This window comes from Vanderwaltozyma polyspora, genomic scaffold (genome assembly GCF_000150035.1).
Source record: "Vanderwaltozyma polyspora DSM 70294 KpolScaffold2000 genomic scaffold, whole genome shotgun sequence".
Lineage (NCBI taxonomy): Eukaryota > Fungi > Ascomycota > Saccharomycetes > Saccharomycetales > Saccharomycetaceae > Vanderwaltozyma > Vanderwaltozyma polyspora.
The window spans coordinates 222,351-235,671 of record NW_001834690.1 but is presented as its reverse complement, the minus strand read 5'-3'; the positions used below and the strand labels follow the sequence as shown (position 1 = coordinate 235,671).

The 13,321-nt window shown below is 34.6% G+C and overlaps 5 protein-coding genes across 5 annotated transcripts; 1 reads left to right on the top strand and 4 right to left on the bottom strand.

Moving 5' to 3' along the window:
* Positions 1 to 3,274: 3,274 nt before the first annotated feature.
* FPR2 (peptidylprolyl isomerase family protein FPR2) lies at positions 3,275 to 3,694 on the bottom strand (the record flags this gene model as incomplete). The annotated part of the gene is made up of 1 exon (XM_001646945.1): positions 3,275 to 3,694. The coding sequence occupies one exon, from the start codon at positions 3,692 to 3,694 to the stop codon at positions 3,275 to 3,277; it is 420 nt and encodes a 139-aa protein (XP_001646995.1).
* Positions 3,695 to 4,154: 460 nt separating this feature from the next.
* Kpol_2000p104 (uncharacterized protein) lies at positions 4,155 to 5,780 on the bottom strand (the record flags this gene model as incomplete). Its single annotated transcript, XM_001646944.1, has 1 exon — positions 4,155 to 5,780. The coding sequence occupies one exon, from the start codon at positions 5,778 to 5,780 to the stop codon at positions 4,155 to 4,157; it is 1,626 nt and encodes a 541-aa protein (XP_001646994.1).
* Positions 5,781 to 7,807: 2,027 nt separating this feature from the next.
* On the top strand, positions 7,808 to 9,301 carry Kpol_2000p103 (uncharacterized protein; the record flags this gene model as incomplete). Its single annotated transcript, XM_001646943.1, has 1 exon — positions 7,808 to 9,301. One exon carries the CDS (start codon positions 7,808 to 7,810, stop codon positions 9,299 to 9,301), a length of 1,494 nt encoding a protein of 497 aa, XP_001646993.1.
* A 266-nt stretch (positions 9,302 to 9,567) lies between these two features.
* ATG22 (Atg22p) lies at positions 9,568 to 11,130 on the bottom strand (the record flags this gene model as incomplete). The annotated part of the gene is made up of 1 exon (XM_001646942.1): positions 9,568 to 11,130. The coding sequence occupies one exon, from the start codon at positions 11,128 to 11,130 to the stop codon at positions 9,568 to 9,570; it is 1,563 nt and encodes a 520-aa protein (XP_001646992.1).
* An 817-nt stretch (positions 11,131 to 11,947) lies between these two features.
* Kpol_2000p101 (uncharacterized protein) lies at positions 11,948 to 12,967 on the bottom strand (the record flags this gene model as incomplete). Its single annotated transcript, XM_001646941.1, has 1 exon — positions 11,948 to 12,967. One exon carries the CDS (start codon positions 12,965 to 12,967, stop codon positions 11,948 to 11,950), a length of 1,020 nt encoding a protein of 339 aa, XP_001646991.1.
* Positions 12,968 to 13,321: the final 354 nt, after the last annotated feature.

Sequence of the window (13,321 nt, the reverse complement as noted above, 5' to 3'; positions counted from 1 at the left end):
GTTGCCCTTAATCGAAACATAATTACTATAAATTGACATTTTAACCTAACCTAACGCATGATATTGCTAAAATCAAACGTTGTTGCAACGAAAAAAAAACGATATGTCAGCAATTTTAATTACACTTCCACTGTTTTCTTTTTAGATAGAATATTTGAAAAGAATCAAAAATCAAGATCAAGATCAAAATCAAATAAACATACACTCAGCCTCCAGTAAATATTCTTGAATATCAGCTATTTTTGTTCAAATGATAAATTGTTACTGGGAAATCAGTCTGAAAAAAAAAAGCGAGGAGAAAAGCAAGTATCTATAATTTCTAACCAAATTCCCTCCATTGTTTTTTCTGTCATTTGATTTATTGATTCCCACATTTTTCAACTTACTCCTAATCAGCTATTTCATATAACAAGACAGGGAGGAATTTCAATCAATCTATCAAATTGATCAATCTTAACTAACTGCTAAGATGAACTTGTATTACGATTTATATTTATCAGAAGAGTAAAAAAAGGAAGAGGTTAATTACTACAAGCCATTCATTTATTCATTCATTAAGGATAATAACCATCCACCACATCTCACTCAGTAAAATTCTTAAGTAGACCTTAGTAAAAAAAAGATAGGAAAAATTCCTTTTATATGAAAAATTCTTCTAATAATAGTGTTAGATTGACAAGTAAGAGAGTAACAAGAAAAGCAAGGCAGCAACACAAACCGTCTGCTCGGCCATTACATGCCTTACTAGATGGTGATATCAAACGGAAACAACGATGATGGTATTAAGTTTATCCTCTTAGAATGAGTAAGGTTAATTCAAAACCATTGCCAGAAGTCCACGCAAGTTGAGAAACCTTCACATGGTTTATCATTGTTGATTATTCCGTTAGAGTGACTGATTACACGAACCCAAATATAGCCATTTCTTTACTGTAGGAAAAGAGAGTTCTTTTATCGTCTCCATCTCGTGGTTTTAATGCTTTTGGTAGACACACATCCATGCACAAGAAGATGTAACGGTTAAGGCTCTGTCTACCACGGGTTTCCCTTTTCTAATTCGTTCTACCAGACGAGGTGGGTAATCAAAAAGTTACGAGAAAGGTGTTTGTTTGTTGTCAGACTACTAAGAGTGTCTCAATGGCAAAAGAAGCGTGGATGGAAAAACCAGGCTAATCACGACAATATTTCCATGTTAGTAGAGGTTTTATTAGAAAGTTAAAATATTTACTTATTTACCTTGAGAGAACATAACAGCATAACTTAAGTTCGACCCATTAGAGGAAGGAATGAGTTTACCTCTATTCGTCGTGTTTTCGAATCGATATCCTAAAAGAGTAGAGACTCAGTGTCTAGACCTTTCAGGCGACTTCCCCCCGAAAGAGTTCAATGTTTCGTGGTTCTCCCTCGCCTTCTCACAAGTTAAGATTGAAATAGCTAATGCAGAAGTTTCTACAATAGCTGTACTCAATAGTATCCAGTAACTATCTAAATTTGGCGTACTACACACGCAAAAATTGATTTATAAGTGATATATTGATGACATGACACTAGTTAGGAGAGGGAGCAGGGAGGGTGGTAGTTTGGGAGAAGGGTAAAAGAAAGAGGATCTAGAGACTTATCCATCCCATTCCATCTAAAACAACTCTAGATTTGAACAAGAAAGAATTACGGCAGTACCGGCCAGTGAGGATGGCATACTCACCAATACGAGCAAGTGGACTCAGGTAGCATCAATTAGATTAAATTAAATTAATTAATTAATCAATCTATCAGAAAGTTTCGAAAGCTGGATTGTGTGAGACTTTCTCACTGCTCAAAAATCCTCTGAAAAATTTCATCACCGTTTTTTATTTCTTTTACTTCGAGTGGTTTTGTTGGTTCAGAGTCGTAGTGGCTGACAGGTAAGTATTGGCCGTTCCAGCTCTTTGAAAAGTTTCCTTTGAAGTTTCGAGAAGTACACGAGGATAGCGATGGACACGGTGAATATATTTTTGGTTGCTTTTACTCTTCCTCTTTCTCCCTTCTCTTGAAAAGTTTTCAATATTAATCTCGATTTTAGTTTGGTGTGCTTGTGTGGATGAATAGAATAGGAATAAGAACAAGAGCTACTCTAAATGAGTGGTTGGTGTTGGTGTTGGTGTTGGTGGTGTTGCTCGAAGATGGGTGAGGAGCGAGATAAAGATAGATACAAGCAGTAATAGAGACAGCAGTGGGGGGGGGGAGGATTTCTTTTCACTTTTATTTTTGTTATTATTTTTATTTTTATTTTTATTTTAATTTCCAGATCGAAATCAACTAATTAGCCAATTAATTGGCCCTAGACATACAGAATAGACAGGTCCAAAAGAAAAAAGAAAAATTTTTCTATACAATTTCGTTTCTTTTGAATGTGTAATTTCATTTCTCGATGGTATATAAAAGAGAATACATATTTGGATTAGAATTGTAGATTTTTGTCTTATTCTCAAGTTCTACTATTTGGATTGTTTTATTTTTAGTTGTTTCATTTTTAAATTCTATTATATACAAAAAACCCATCACACATATATACCGATCAAGATGCAATTCAAGACTATTGTTGCTGCTTTCGCCACTTTCGCTGCTGTCCAAGCTGCTAACTCTACCAATGGTACTAACAAGACCAACTCTACTTCCACCACCAGAATTTCTACCGGTGCTGCTGCTTCTAACGCCTTAGGTGCTGGTGTTGTTGGTGCTGCTGTTGCTGCTGGTGTCGCTTTCTTATTCTAAATGGAATAGTGGATAGAAATTAAAAAATATATGTTTTTATTTAATAATTTTAATTAATATATTTTGGACGGTTATTTTTTTACTGAATTTTATACACTTACAATCCTAAGAATTCGAAGGACATTTTTCAATACCGTATATGTAACATTTATAATTAGTCGTTTTATCAAACACATCGAACGTTTCGATGTGTTGTAATTCAATAATTTTATAGTATTATTCTAATTCTAATTAATAAAAAGTGAGTGAATGCTCAGCTTTTGGCTAGATAATATTTAATAATAATATATAATAATAATAATATTAATATATGTAATACGGCCTTTTTTTGTAATGGAAGTAATGTATTCTTGCTTTAGTTAGGTTGAGATCAAGGGCATAATGGCGATTCTGTGGTGTCTATAGAACTTTAATTGTTTGATTAACTATTTTGAATTAATAATACTTAAACTATACATACACATATATACCCAGATACATAGGTGCTTGTACATGTATATATTATCTTAAACTACTTCGATGCTTAATTACGTTCAATGTTAACTAATTCGACATCAAACAATAAATCAGCATTCTCTGGGATAACACCTGGCACCCCTCTTGCTCCATAGCCCATGCTACTTGGAATTTGAATCTTTCTACCTTCACCAATACACATACCAATCAAACCTTGATCCCATCCAGCAATAACCTGGCCAATACCTAATTTAAATGAAATTGGTTGACCTCTATTGTAACTGTTATCAAATTCTTTAGAGGTTTCCCTAACCATACCACTATAATGAACTGAAACAGTATCTCCAGGCATTGCTTGCATCTCACATTGTTCACTTGGTACCTTCTTTGTTATCCCAAGTTCTAAATGTTCCAATGGTTCATAACCAGCAGCTAAAACTGAATTAATTAAAGCTGCTAAAAAGATAACAAAACATTGAACCTTCATTTCTAATGTACTATATTGTTGTCAACTACTTATCAAAGTCAAATAGTTCTATAGTACCCTCAAACTGATATATATCTATCATCTTTTTTTAAAACTCTTCTTCTATCTTTATGTATTACGTTTGATTAATTTGAAATTATTATGGATATTTTCAAAAGTACACCATATTAAAGGTTCGCAAAATAAGTAAAGTTCAAGAAGGAAATTAAAGGATTAACAGATCAACAGTAATTAGTAAATGAGGATTTCTGGATAGGTGTCTATCTATTTGAGTATATATTAGATCATTATAGATAAACATAGATAGACATTCATGTTTGGCTTTAGGATCATTATGATAGAGATGATTCCAAGATCACATGAACGTAAAGAAAGAGTATATATATAAAATATTTAGAAAACGAAGTTTAATAAAAATTGATGTAGAAATTTGAATTTTGCTAGTACAGAAGAGTAAAGATTACAATTCATCATGTTCAATATCATCATTGGATTCATCTTCAGCTTCATTGGCAGCCTTTTCAGCAGCAGCAGCTTTTTCCTTTTCTTCTTCTTCAGCTTTCTTCTCTTCTAATTCTTTCTGGTATTGTTTAGCTAATTTACCGGCATTTAAAGAGTTACCACCGTTCTTTTCCAAGAAGTTTAAGAAATCTTCAATTTCTCTCTTGGTTTGGAAGGTAACTGGTTCAGCGTTCATACCTGATGGGTATAGAATGATAGTTGGGTAACCTTCGATATCGACAGAAGCAACGTCGTTCAAAGTAGCATCAATTTCAGCAATTACGAATTTATCCTTAGTGGATTTATCGTTAGCCAACAAATCAGCTAAATCGACATAAATTGGAGCCAAATTCTTACAGTGACCACACCATGGAGCGTAGTATTTAACTAAGACATCCTTCTTTGGGTCCTTGATAATTTCATCGTGATTGTGAGCGACCAATTTCATGACACTAGAGTCTTGAGATTCTGGGATTGGTTCAGATTTAACAATTGGTTCAGCTTTACCAGCAAGGACATCTTCGACCAATTTTTTAATTTCTTTTTCTTTCAAGACGATTGGAGCGGTTAATTTTTCGAATTCTTCATCAGCCAATTGTTTCAAACCGTATTTGTAGTTTGAGTCCATATCATGAATGACAAACAATGGGAATTGTTCCTTCATGTTTAAGTTGTCAGCATGTCTACCGAATTTTTGAGCATCTAAAGCACCGAAGTTAAGTTTACCTCTATGTTTTTCACCTAATTTAGTTAAGAAATCAGAGTACTTTTCTAATTCTTCTTGGGAGTTGTAGAATAAGTAAGCTAATGGTAATTTACTTTCAAAATAGTTGTTGAAAGTTTCACCGTTAATTTCACCGAAGAAAGGTAAAGATTGTACTTTTAACCATTTAATGAAATCTTCTTCTGAAGTTTTTGATAAATCACCGTCGTATACAATTGGTTCATTGTCCAAATCATCTTCATTTGATAAAATGACGGATAATTTTGGATTTTTCTTTAATGGATAAGAAACGAAAACATAATCTGAGAATAATTTATCAGCCATTTTATGGAAAGTTTCATTAAAGTTTTCTACGTCATTGTTGATGACGACAGGTAAAGTAGCGTTTAATAAGATGGAATCCAATTCATCTTCGGATGCAACGTCCATGACGGTAGGCAAAGATTGCTTAATCATGAAATCTATCATAGCGTCAGCTTTTCTTGCACCTTGGTAATCTTTTGGTTCTTCCAAATTACCATTCTTGAAGATTTTTATAGTTGGATAACCTCTAATTTGGTGTTCCATACATAACTCTTGATTTTCGGTACAATCGACTTGAGCCAAGTAAATATCATGTTCTTTTAATTTTTCAGCAGCTTTGACATATTCTGGAGCCAAATTTTTACAATGACCACACCATGGAGCAAAGAATTCAGCCATGACCAAGTTGTTTTTGCCGATGAAGGATTCGAAATCCTTTCCAGATAGCTTAACGACATCTGAATCTTCTGGGGCGATAGCGTCTTCTTGAGCCAAAGCAGAGGTGGCCAAAGACAATAAGCTTGCCAACTTAAATAGAGTCTTCTTATTCAACAACATAATATTTAAAAGTATATGTGTGACTGAGGTGCTTATTGTAGGAACAGAAAAGGAAAAGCAAAAGAGAAAGGGAAGGAAAGGAAAAGGGACAACAAAAATATATAGAGGAACTAAACAGAGATTAAGATCCAGAACTAAGACAAGGCCAGAATTACAAATATAATCAATTAAATATATATATATATATAACAAACCCAAAATTGAGTTAAACAAGTCAAGTTTTATACCTTTAGAAGTTGCAAGTTCAAGATGTTAGTAATAGATGTTAGTATTAGTATTAGTATTAGTATCAGATTTAGAATAAGCGTAAGCATAAAGTGTAAGTGTTAAGTGTAAGAAGATATCGATAATTCTAACAGCTCAGAGATGTTCGATTGGACTCGATTCGGTTCTGTTCTGTTCTGTTCGGTTCGATTCGAAACGTTGAGCTGAAACGAAATCTCTCTGGGGGAATGACTGAGTGAGTGAGTGAGTGTTCGTTGGCAGTGGGCCAACGTGTCGTTTGACACGTATCAGTTATGCTGCGAGCTGGTCTCGTTTCGTGCAGAATTATACGTCTGTGAATCTGAAACGCCACCTGGTCGGGTAACAGGTGCGTATCGAGCGATCTTTGCTCTGCATTTTCTTATTTATCTTTTCTTTTTGATGTGTCTGGGTTTCGGTGTACACAAAAACAAGCAGACCACCTCCCCCACGCCAATAGATGTGCAGTATGATGCGGTGTAGAGGTGTATGTGATTGCAGGTAATACATACACGCATCACCACATACGTTATAGGCACATGAGAACAGGTCCACCCTCCGAGGTCACAATCACAGTCACATGCTCAAACTCAAAGCAGCAACTGCAACTGCAACTGCAACTGCAACTGCAACTGCAACTGCAACTGCAACTGCAACTGTAACTGTAACTGTAACTGTCATTGGACTTCTAACATTTATATATATATCTATCTATCTATCTATATATTTTAAGACGACCATTCCATACTATATACTACCTTTGGCACCAACTGGCTTCTAAATCACAGATGAATCTCCCTGCCCCCTTCCCCCCAGCAAATACTGGAAGTTGAAGTTGTATGAATTACTTGTTCTCTTGATTCGTATTCTTGATCCTTTGGGCTCCAAGGACACATACACATACACATACACATACATATACACGCTGCTATCCCAACAACGCTCACTTGCTCCCCGTGTTGGCGTCGCCAATTTAACACTACTTTCTCACTTCAGCTTCTCTTTCATCTGGGGAACACCACCTGTCCAGTCCACTCTTGGATTTCCTGCTAACCAAGTCTGAGGGGAATAGAAAAAGGACTCACATTAAAAACTACACTACTATATATGGCATTTCATCACATTCCATTCCATTCCATTTCATTGCAACAATCCAACAAATTAAACGCAATTTCGTATTTCGAACTGTCTCTTACTTACAATCTCTGTCTCTTCGAGTTCGAATCGCAGGCTGGTACGGGGCTTACTAAATCGTCGTTCATTCAATTTCTCGAAATAGCACATAATAGCCAATGTGTTCTTATTCAAAGCAAACTGTACCCACACTCCTCTCACACAGACAGATCATTACTATATCTTTCTTTCTTTGATTAAATTCGTTGGTACTATTGTTTGTCTGTCTCTCTTTTGGTAGACCTCCATAAATCAATCAATCGATCAATCAATCATACTTATTTCTCATCATCACCCCCCAAATAAAGTCTATAAATTCCCTCCCTCCTGCTTACTACTACACACCTGTCGTTCTTGTTAAAGAGATACGTCAACAAACAGTTTTAAGAATTCACTCTTCATGCCTAATCTTATCAATATCACTAAACCTCTCTCCCTCAACCACCCCCTTTATATACAATATATATTCATTCCCAAACTATATAAACCCTGTGTTCAATCACTATCTTTAAGAGAAGAAACACTCAATTCAACCCAATTGATTCATATTTATCCATCCTAGAAAGAATACCACTCAAAACTTCAATTGAGCAACTCACCATACATTCGTAATGTCCTTTAACGAACTTCATAAAGCCACAGAACAAGCATTGACAAAAGCTGTCGATGACATCTGTGATGAATTCTACATCAGTGATGAGAAACTACAAGAATTGACTGATTACTTCATCGAACAGATGGAAGAAGGTTTAAATAAGCAAGATGCTACCAGTTCGAAAGGTTTACCAATGATCCCTTCTTTTGTCACCGGTATGCCAAATGGTACTGAGAGAGGTGTCGTCTTGGCTGCTGATTTAGGTGGTACCAACTTCAGAGTCTGTTCCGTTAAATTAAATGGTGACCATACTTTCCAGTTGGAACAAATGAAGTCAAAAATCCCTGATGAATTGTTAGACGATGAATCCGTTACTTCAAAAGATTTATTCTCATACCTTTCAAGAAGAACAATGGCCTTCATTAAGAAGTATCATCCAGAATATTTGGCTCCAAACTCAGAAAGTTTACCACCTTTGAAATTGGGTTTCACTTTCTCGTATCCAGTTAACCAAACTTCTTTGAATTCCGGTTGCTTAATCAGATGGACTAAAGGTTTCAAGATTGCTGACACTGTCGGTAAAGATATCGTCGAGTTGTATCAAAATGAATTGAATGCTCAAGGTTTACCATTTGTTCACGTCGTTGCAATGACTAATGATACTGTAGGTACTTTGTTATCTCACTGTTACTGTTCCGATAACACTGACTCTCTAACTTCTGGTGATATCACTGAAGTAGCAATCGGTTGTATCTACGGCACTGGTACTAACGGTTGTTACATGGAAGAAATTAAGAATATCAAGAAATTGCCTGAAGAAGACAGAAAGAGACTATTAGATGAAGGTAAGACACATATGGTTATTAACACTGAATGGGGTTCATTCGATAATAACTGTAAACACTTACCAACTACTAAATATGATGTAGAAGTCGATCAAAAATCTTCTGCTAATCCAGGTTTCCATCTATTTGAAAAGCGTGTCTCTGGTATGTACTTGGGTGAAATTTTAAGATGCATCTTGGTTGACTTACATGATCAAGGCGTCATGTTCAACCAATACAGATCTTATGATCAATTGCCTCAAAGATTGAAGTCTCCATTAGAATTGTCTTCTGAAGTTTTATCTCACATTGAAATTGATGATTCTAAAGAATTGGCCGAAACTGAATTGTCCTTATTACAATCTTTAAGATTACCTACTACTTTTGCTGAACGTCACAGTATCCAAAAGTTGGTTCGTGGCATTTCTCACAGATCTGCTTATTTGGCAGCCATTCCAATTGCTGCCATCTTGAAAAAAACCAATGCTTTGAACAAGAGATATCATGGTGAAGTTGAAATTGGTTGTGATGGTTCGGTTGTCGAATACTATCCAGGTTTCAGATCAATGATGAGACATGCCTTGGCTTTGTCTCCAATTGGTGCTGAAGGTGAACGTAAGGTTCATTTACGTATCGCAAAAGATGGTTCTGGTGTCGGTGCCGCCTTATGTGCTTTGGTCGCATAAGCATGATTAATGTTGTATGACGTTGTAGATGTTTTGTTCTTTATAGCTAATGCAACAACAAAATCACAATGATTTTTATTGAATAAGTTTTGTATGACTAATGAATATCCTTTTATAAATTAAGTGTATGAATTTAACTGATTAATCATATAATGTATCTATAATCTTTGTATTTCGTAATTTCAATTAGTATTTATTTGGTATCATTAATATTAAGTAGGTGCTATTTAACAATTTGCCTAGATTTTCAATTTATAACCCCCTTTCTAGTCGGCGATAGGTATCTTCTGTAGGGAACTTGCTTCTTTCTTTCCTCTTTCAACGTCAAGAAGATGAAATATAGGTATAGCCAAAATCAATAAAGCAAATAGTAAGAAGAAAGAATACCTAATATCATGAGTATAATCGGTAATTAAACCTATCAGAAGGGGTCCTAAAATAGATGAGCCTTTGTCAGTAACGTTAAAAATACTAAAAAATGTGGATTCTTGACCTCTTGGAATAATTAAACTAAACACCGATCTTGAGACTGCGGAAAGACCACCAAGAGATATTCCGTACCATATCGCCGTTATAAACATCTCGAATTTATGTTTTAACCCAATATTTTTAAACACAAATCCTAAAATACCATAGAATGGAATAAAGCTGGCCCAAAGAATTATGTAGATCAGTAACTTTTCACCTGGCAGCTGAAACTTTCTTGAAATAAACTGAGGAATTGTAAAGGCACCCAATATTGCATTGATCATTGTCAAAATACTTAGGACAATTAAACTTAAGGTACTCATTTTAAGTTCCGTTTTAGCGAAAAGGATGGCAGTAGAGTTAATAGTTGTCACTGAGTCACTGACAATAAACCAACCAACCAGGAAAATAACAACATCTTTTAATAGTTTTGCATGCTTCAAGGCTTGGAATAGTGAGGACCAACCATGTTTTAAATTTGAAAATTTAAAAATCCATTTTTTAGGTTTATGTATACTTAAATTATCCATATCTTCTGGTGTAACGTCAGCAGAGATTGGTGAATCTTGTAGAAGCCATGACATCGGCAATTGCCATATTAGCCACCATATACCAACAAATAGAGTTGCAACTTGAATATTCTCACTTGATTTGCTTTTTTTAATCAAAAATATAGATATTATTTGAACCACCAGAGCACTAGAGTACCCAATACTAGCACCTCTACCACTGATCAATGTTGTCAATATATCAACATTGTCACGTTCATCCAGTGAGCTTGAGTTATGCTGCAAGTATTCACTAACAAACAAAGGTAACAAAGAATTTCCAACAACATTTACAACACCATAGCATGAGTTGGAAAGAATACAAAGAAATGCTAACATATAATACTGAGTGTTATATATTCTTGAAATTAATATTGTAGAAAGTGCACCAATAATACCAAATAATAATAAAACATTTCTTTTGAACGTCACGGTATTCCAAATATCTACCACTCCTGAGACTGTAATAACCACCAACGTCTGGAAAAACACACTAACAGAAAATGTATATAATGCAAAACTAGATGTATCGATATATATCCTATTACTGAATAGTCCTAATACACATTTATCATGATCTGCAGTACAATGCACAGAATGATCCTCTAAAGTAACACCATTATGTCTTGCAAATTGTTCTAAAAGTAATGGAATATATGTAGCAATCGCTGATACGACAAATGGTTCACTAGAGAATGAATAAAAATACCACCCTACTATATTTTGCTTTGTTCTTTTAATTGTCTGTAAAGTTTCAAACTCATCAGTTACCTCGGTTGTATTAATCTCTTCTCCCAACGTACCATATCTCATCACGGATCAAAATATATACCAGATACACAAACAAGCAATACTAATACCCAATCACAATTGCTCTCTTGTCCCCCTTTTAATATCTTCCAATACTCCTATTCCCAGTTGCTATGCCTTTATTTTAAGGATTCAATATTCTTATCGACCTTTAATTTTTATTGAGCGATGGACAGGAAGCCCTTTGAAAAGTTTCAGTATTTAATATTTTAAAGTGACAGTAAATCGTTGATCGTAAATAGAAGTAACATGAACACTTCATTATGGTTTAAGTAAGGATCTGGGTATATTCAGTTTGTTATTAAGTGAATTCTATTCAATATTTTGGTTTTTTCTGGCGATTAATGGCCTCTGGACTGAGAGTGCGTCAGTATTGTGCTGATTAAAAAAAATTTGGCATTGAAGAAATATTCAGCTTCTATAGTATGAGCATCCAAGATGATGAACGTGAGTTATTGGAGGCCCATTTGTTGCAATCATTGTGAACCACTTTAATTTTTTAACATTCTTGTTTTAAAAAAAAAATAGCTTAACTTTTTTTTGATTAAGAAACTAAATATGGTTATATAATAATAAAGTTTATGGTATTTTTTACCACATGCTGTTGTATCTAAGTTTTAAGTATTGGGAATCTATGGGGAATTTTGCAATACTTGGGTTTTTGGATCTATGGCTATAGTGCCATTGATAAATAATATGACAATTGTACTTTTAAAAATTGATTGGGGATAAAAAATATATTCTTGAGGGAGGGTGGAAATAAGAACGGAATAAAAGAACAACTTCACAATGAAATTCAATCTTCTATTCAATGGTGGATTTAGTTTGATGGAGCATCTTCAGTAGGTGGGACAAAAGAGATTCTAAAGGCATCCATTACATCACCGACCAGGACATCTTCAATTTCGACATCAGAAGCTGATTCATCAGGGATGTGAGAAGACCAGTTCTTTGAACGAACAAAATATTTACTTAACAAGTTGGATTCAGTTTCTTCAGAAGATTCAATCTTACCAGTTACAATTTCAACGGTTGCATTTTCATTAGCGACGATTTCTCTGGCGGCAGCTAAGATTAAGTTGTGGTCACCACCAAATGACATATTGACAACACGGTAGAATTGGGAAATTAGAGACAATGGAACCAACCCATTTTTAGACATCTTGGATTTTAGAAATGTGTCCTTTGACAAGTTTTCTTCACTGAAGTAATATTCAACTTGAGCCGCAACATTATTAACTGCGATGAAAGCAGGTGGTAAAGAGTTTTGGGTATTAGATGATCTGTTAAATTGGTCATTACGAGAGATGTTATTATTTAGTTGACGTCTTTGTTGGTTTCCATTACGGTTGTAGAACTTCTTCTTTTGAAAATTGTTGCCGTTGTTGTTATTCAATCTTTTACCATCGTTCTTTTCGGACTTGACACCGTTGGTATTAGAGTTGTCACCATCCTTAGATTCATCTGATACGTCTGCATCCTTTTGCTGCTGAACTTTTTTTGTAACATTCTTAGATTTGTTATTTCTGTTCTTAGCACTCTTAGTAGCGTTTCTTCTATGATTGTTATTGCCGTTATTCATAGATTTAGAACCTGATATCACGATAGAAGCTTTAATTGGAACCCATTTAGTAGCATTAGAAGATTTCATGGCTGGGACATTTCTCTTTCTATTGTTATCACTGAAATCCAAAGTAATTTCAGTAACAGGAATATCAGATGAAACAGATTTCCATGGAGATGAGGTTGGAACTGGAGCAGGAGTGAAAACTGGTTCAGATTCCTTGACTTTCTCAGCTTGTTCAGCGATTTCAATTGGTTTAGCAACTTCAACAGACATTTTTATTATTACTATCAAAAAAGAAAACTTAAAATCTAATGCTATGCTATGATATTATGCTCTTGATCAGTTTCAATCCTGTCAAAATTGTCGTTAACAGAAGTTTATCAACTATTTAAAAAAAAAGTTTTTTCAAAAATATATTGAATGAATAGAATTTAAACCGCCAACCACAAATGATATTCAAATCATAAATCAATTGCAACTATTACAAGCAAAAAAAAAATTTTCTTTCAACTTCATCAATGGTGATGGATGGTGAAGCTTCTCTAATTTTTTTTTTTGCTTGGTGCCTCATCGCAAAGCATCGCGTAAAAAATTACATCAAAAATTTTTCAGTCGTGATGAGATGAG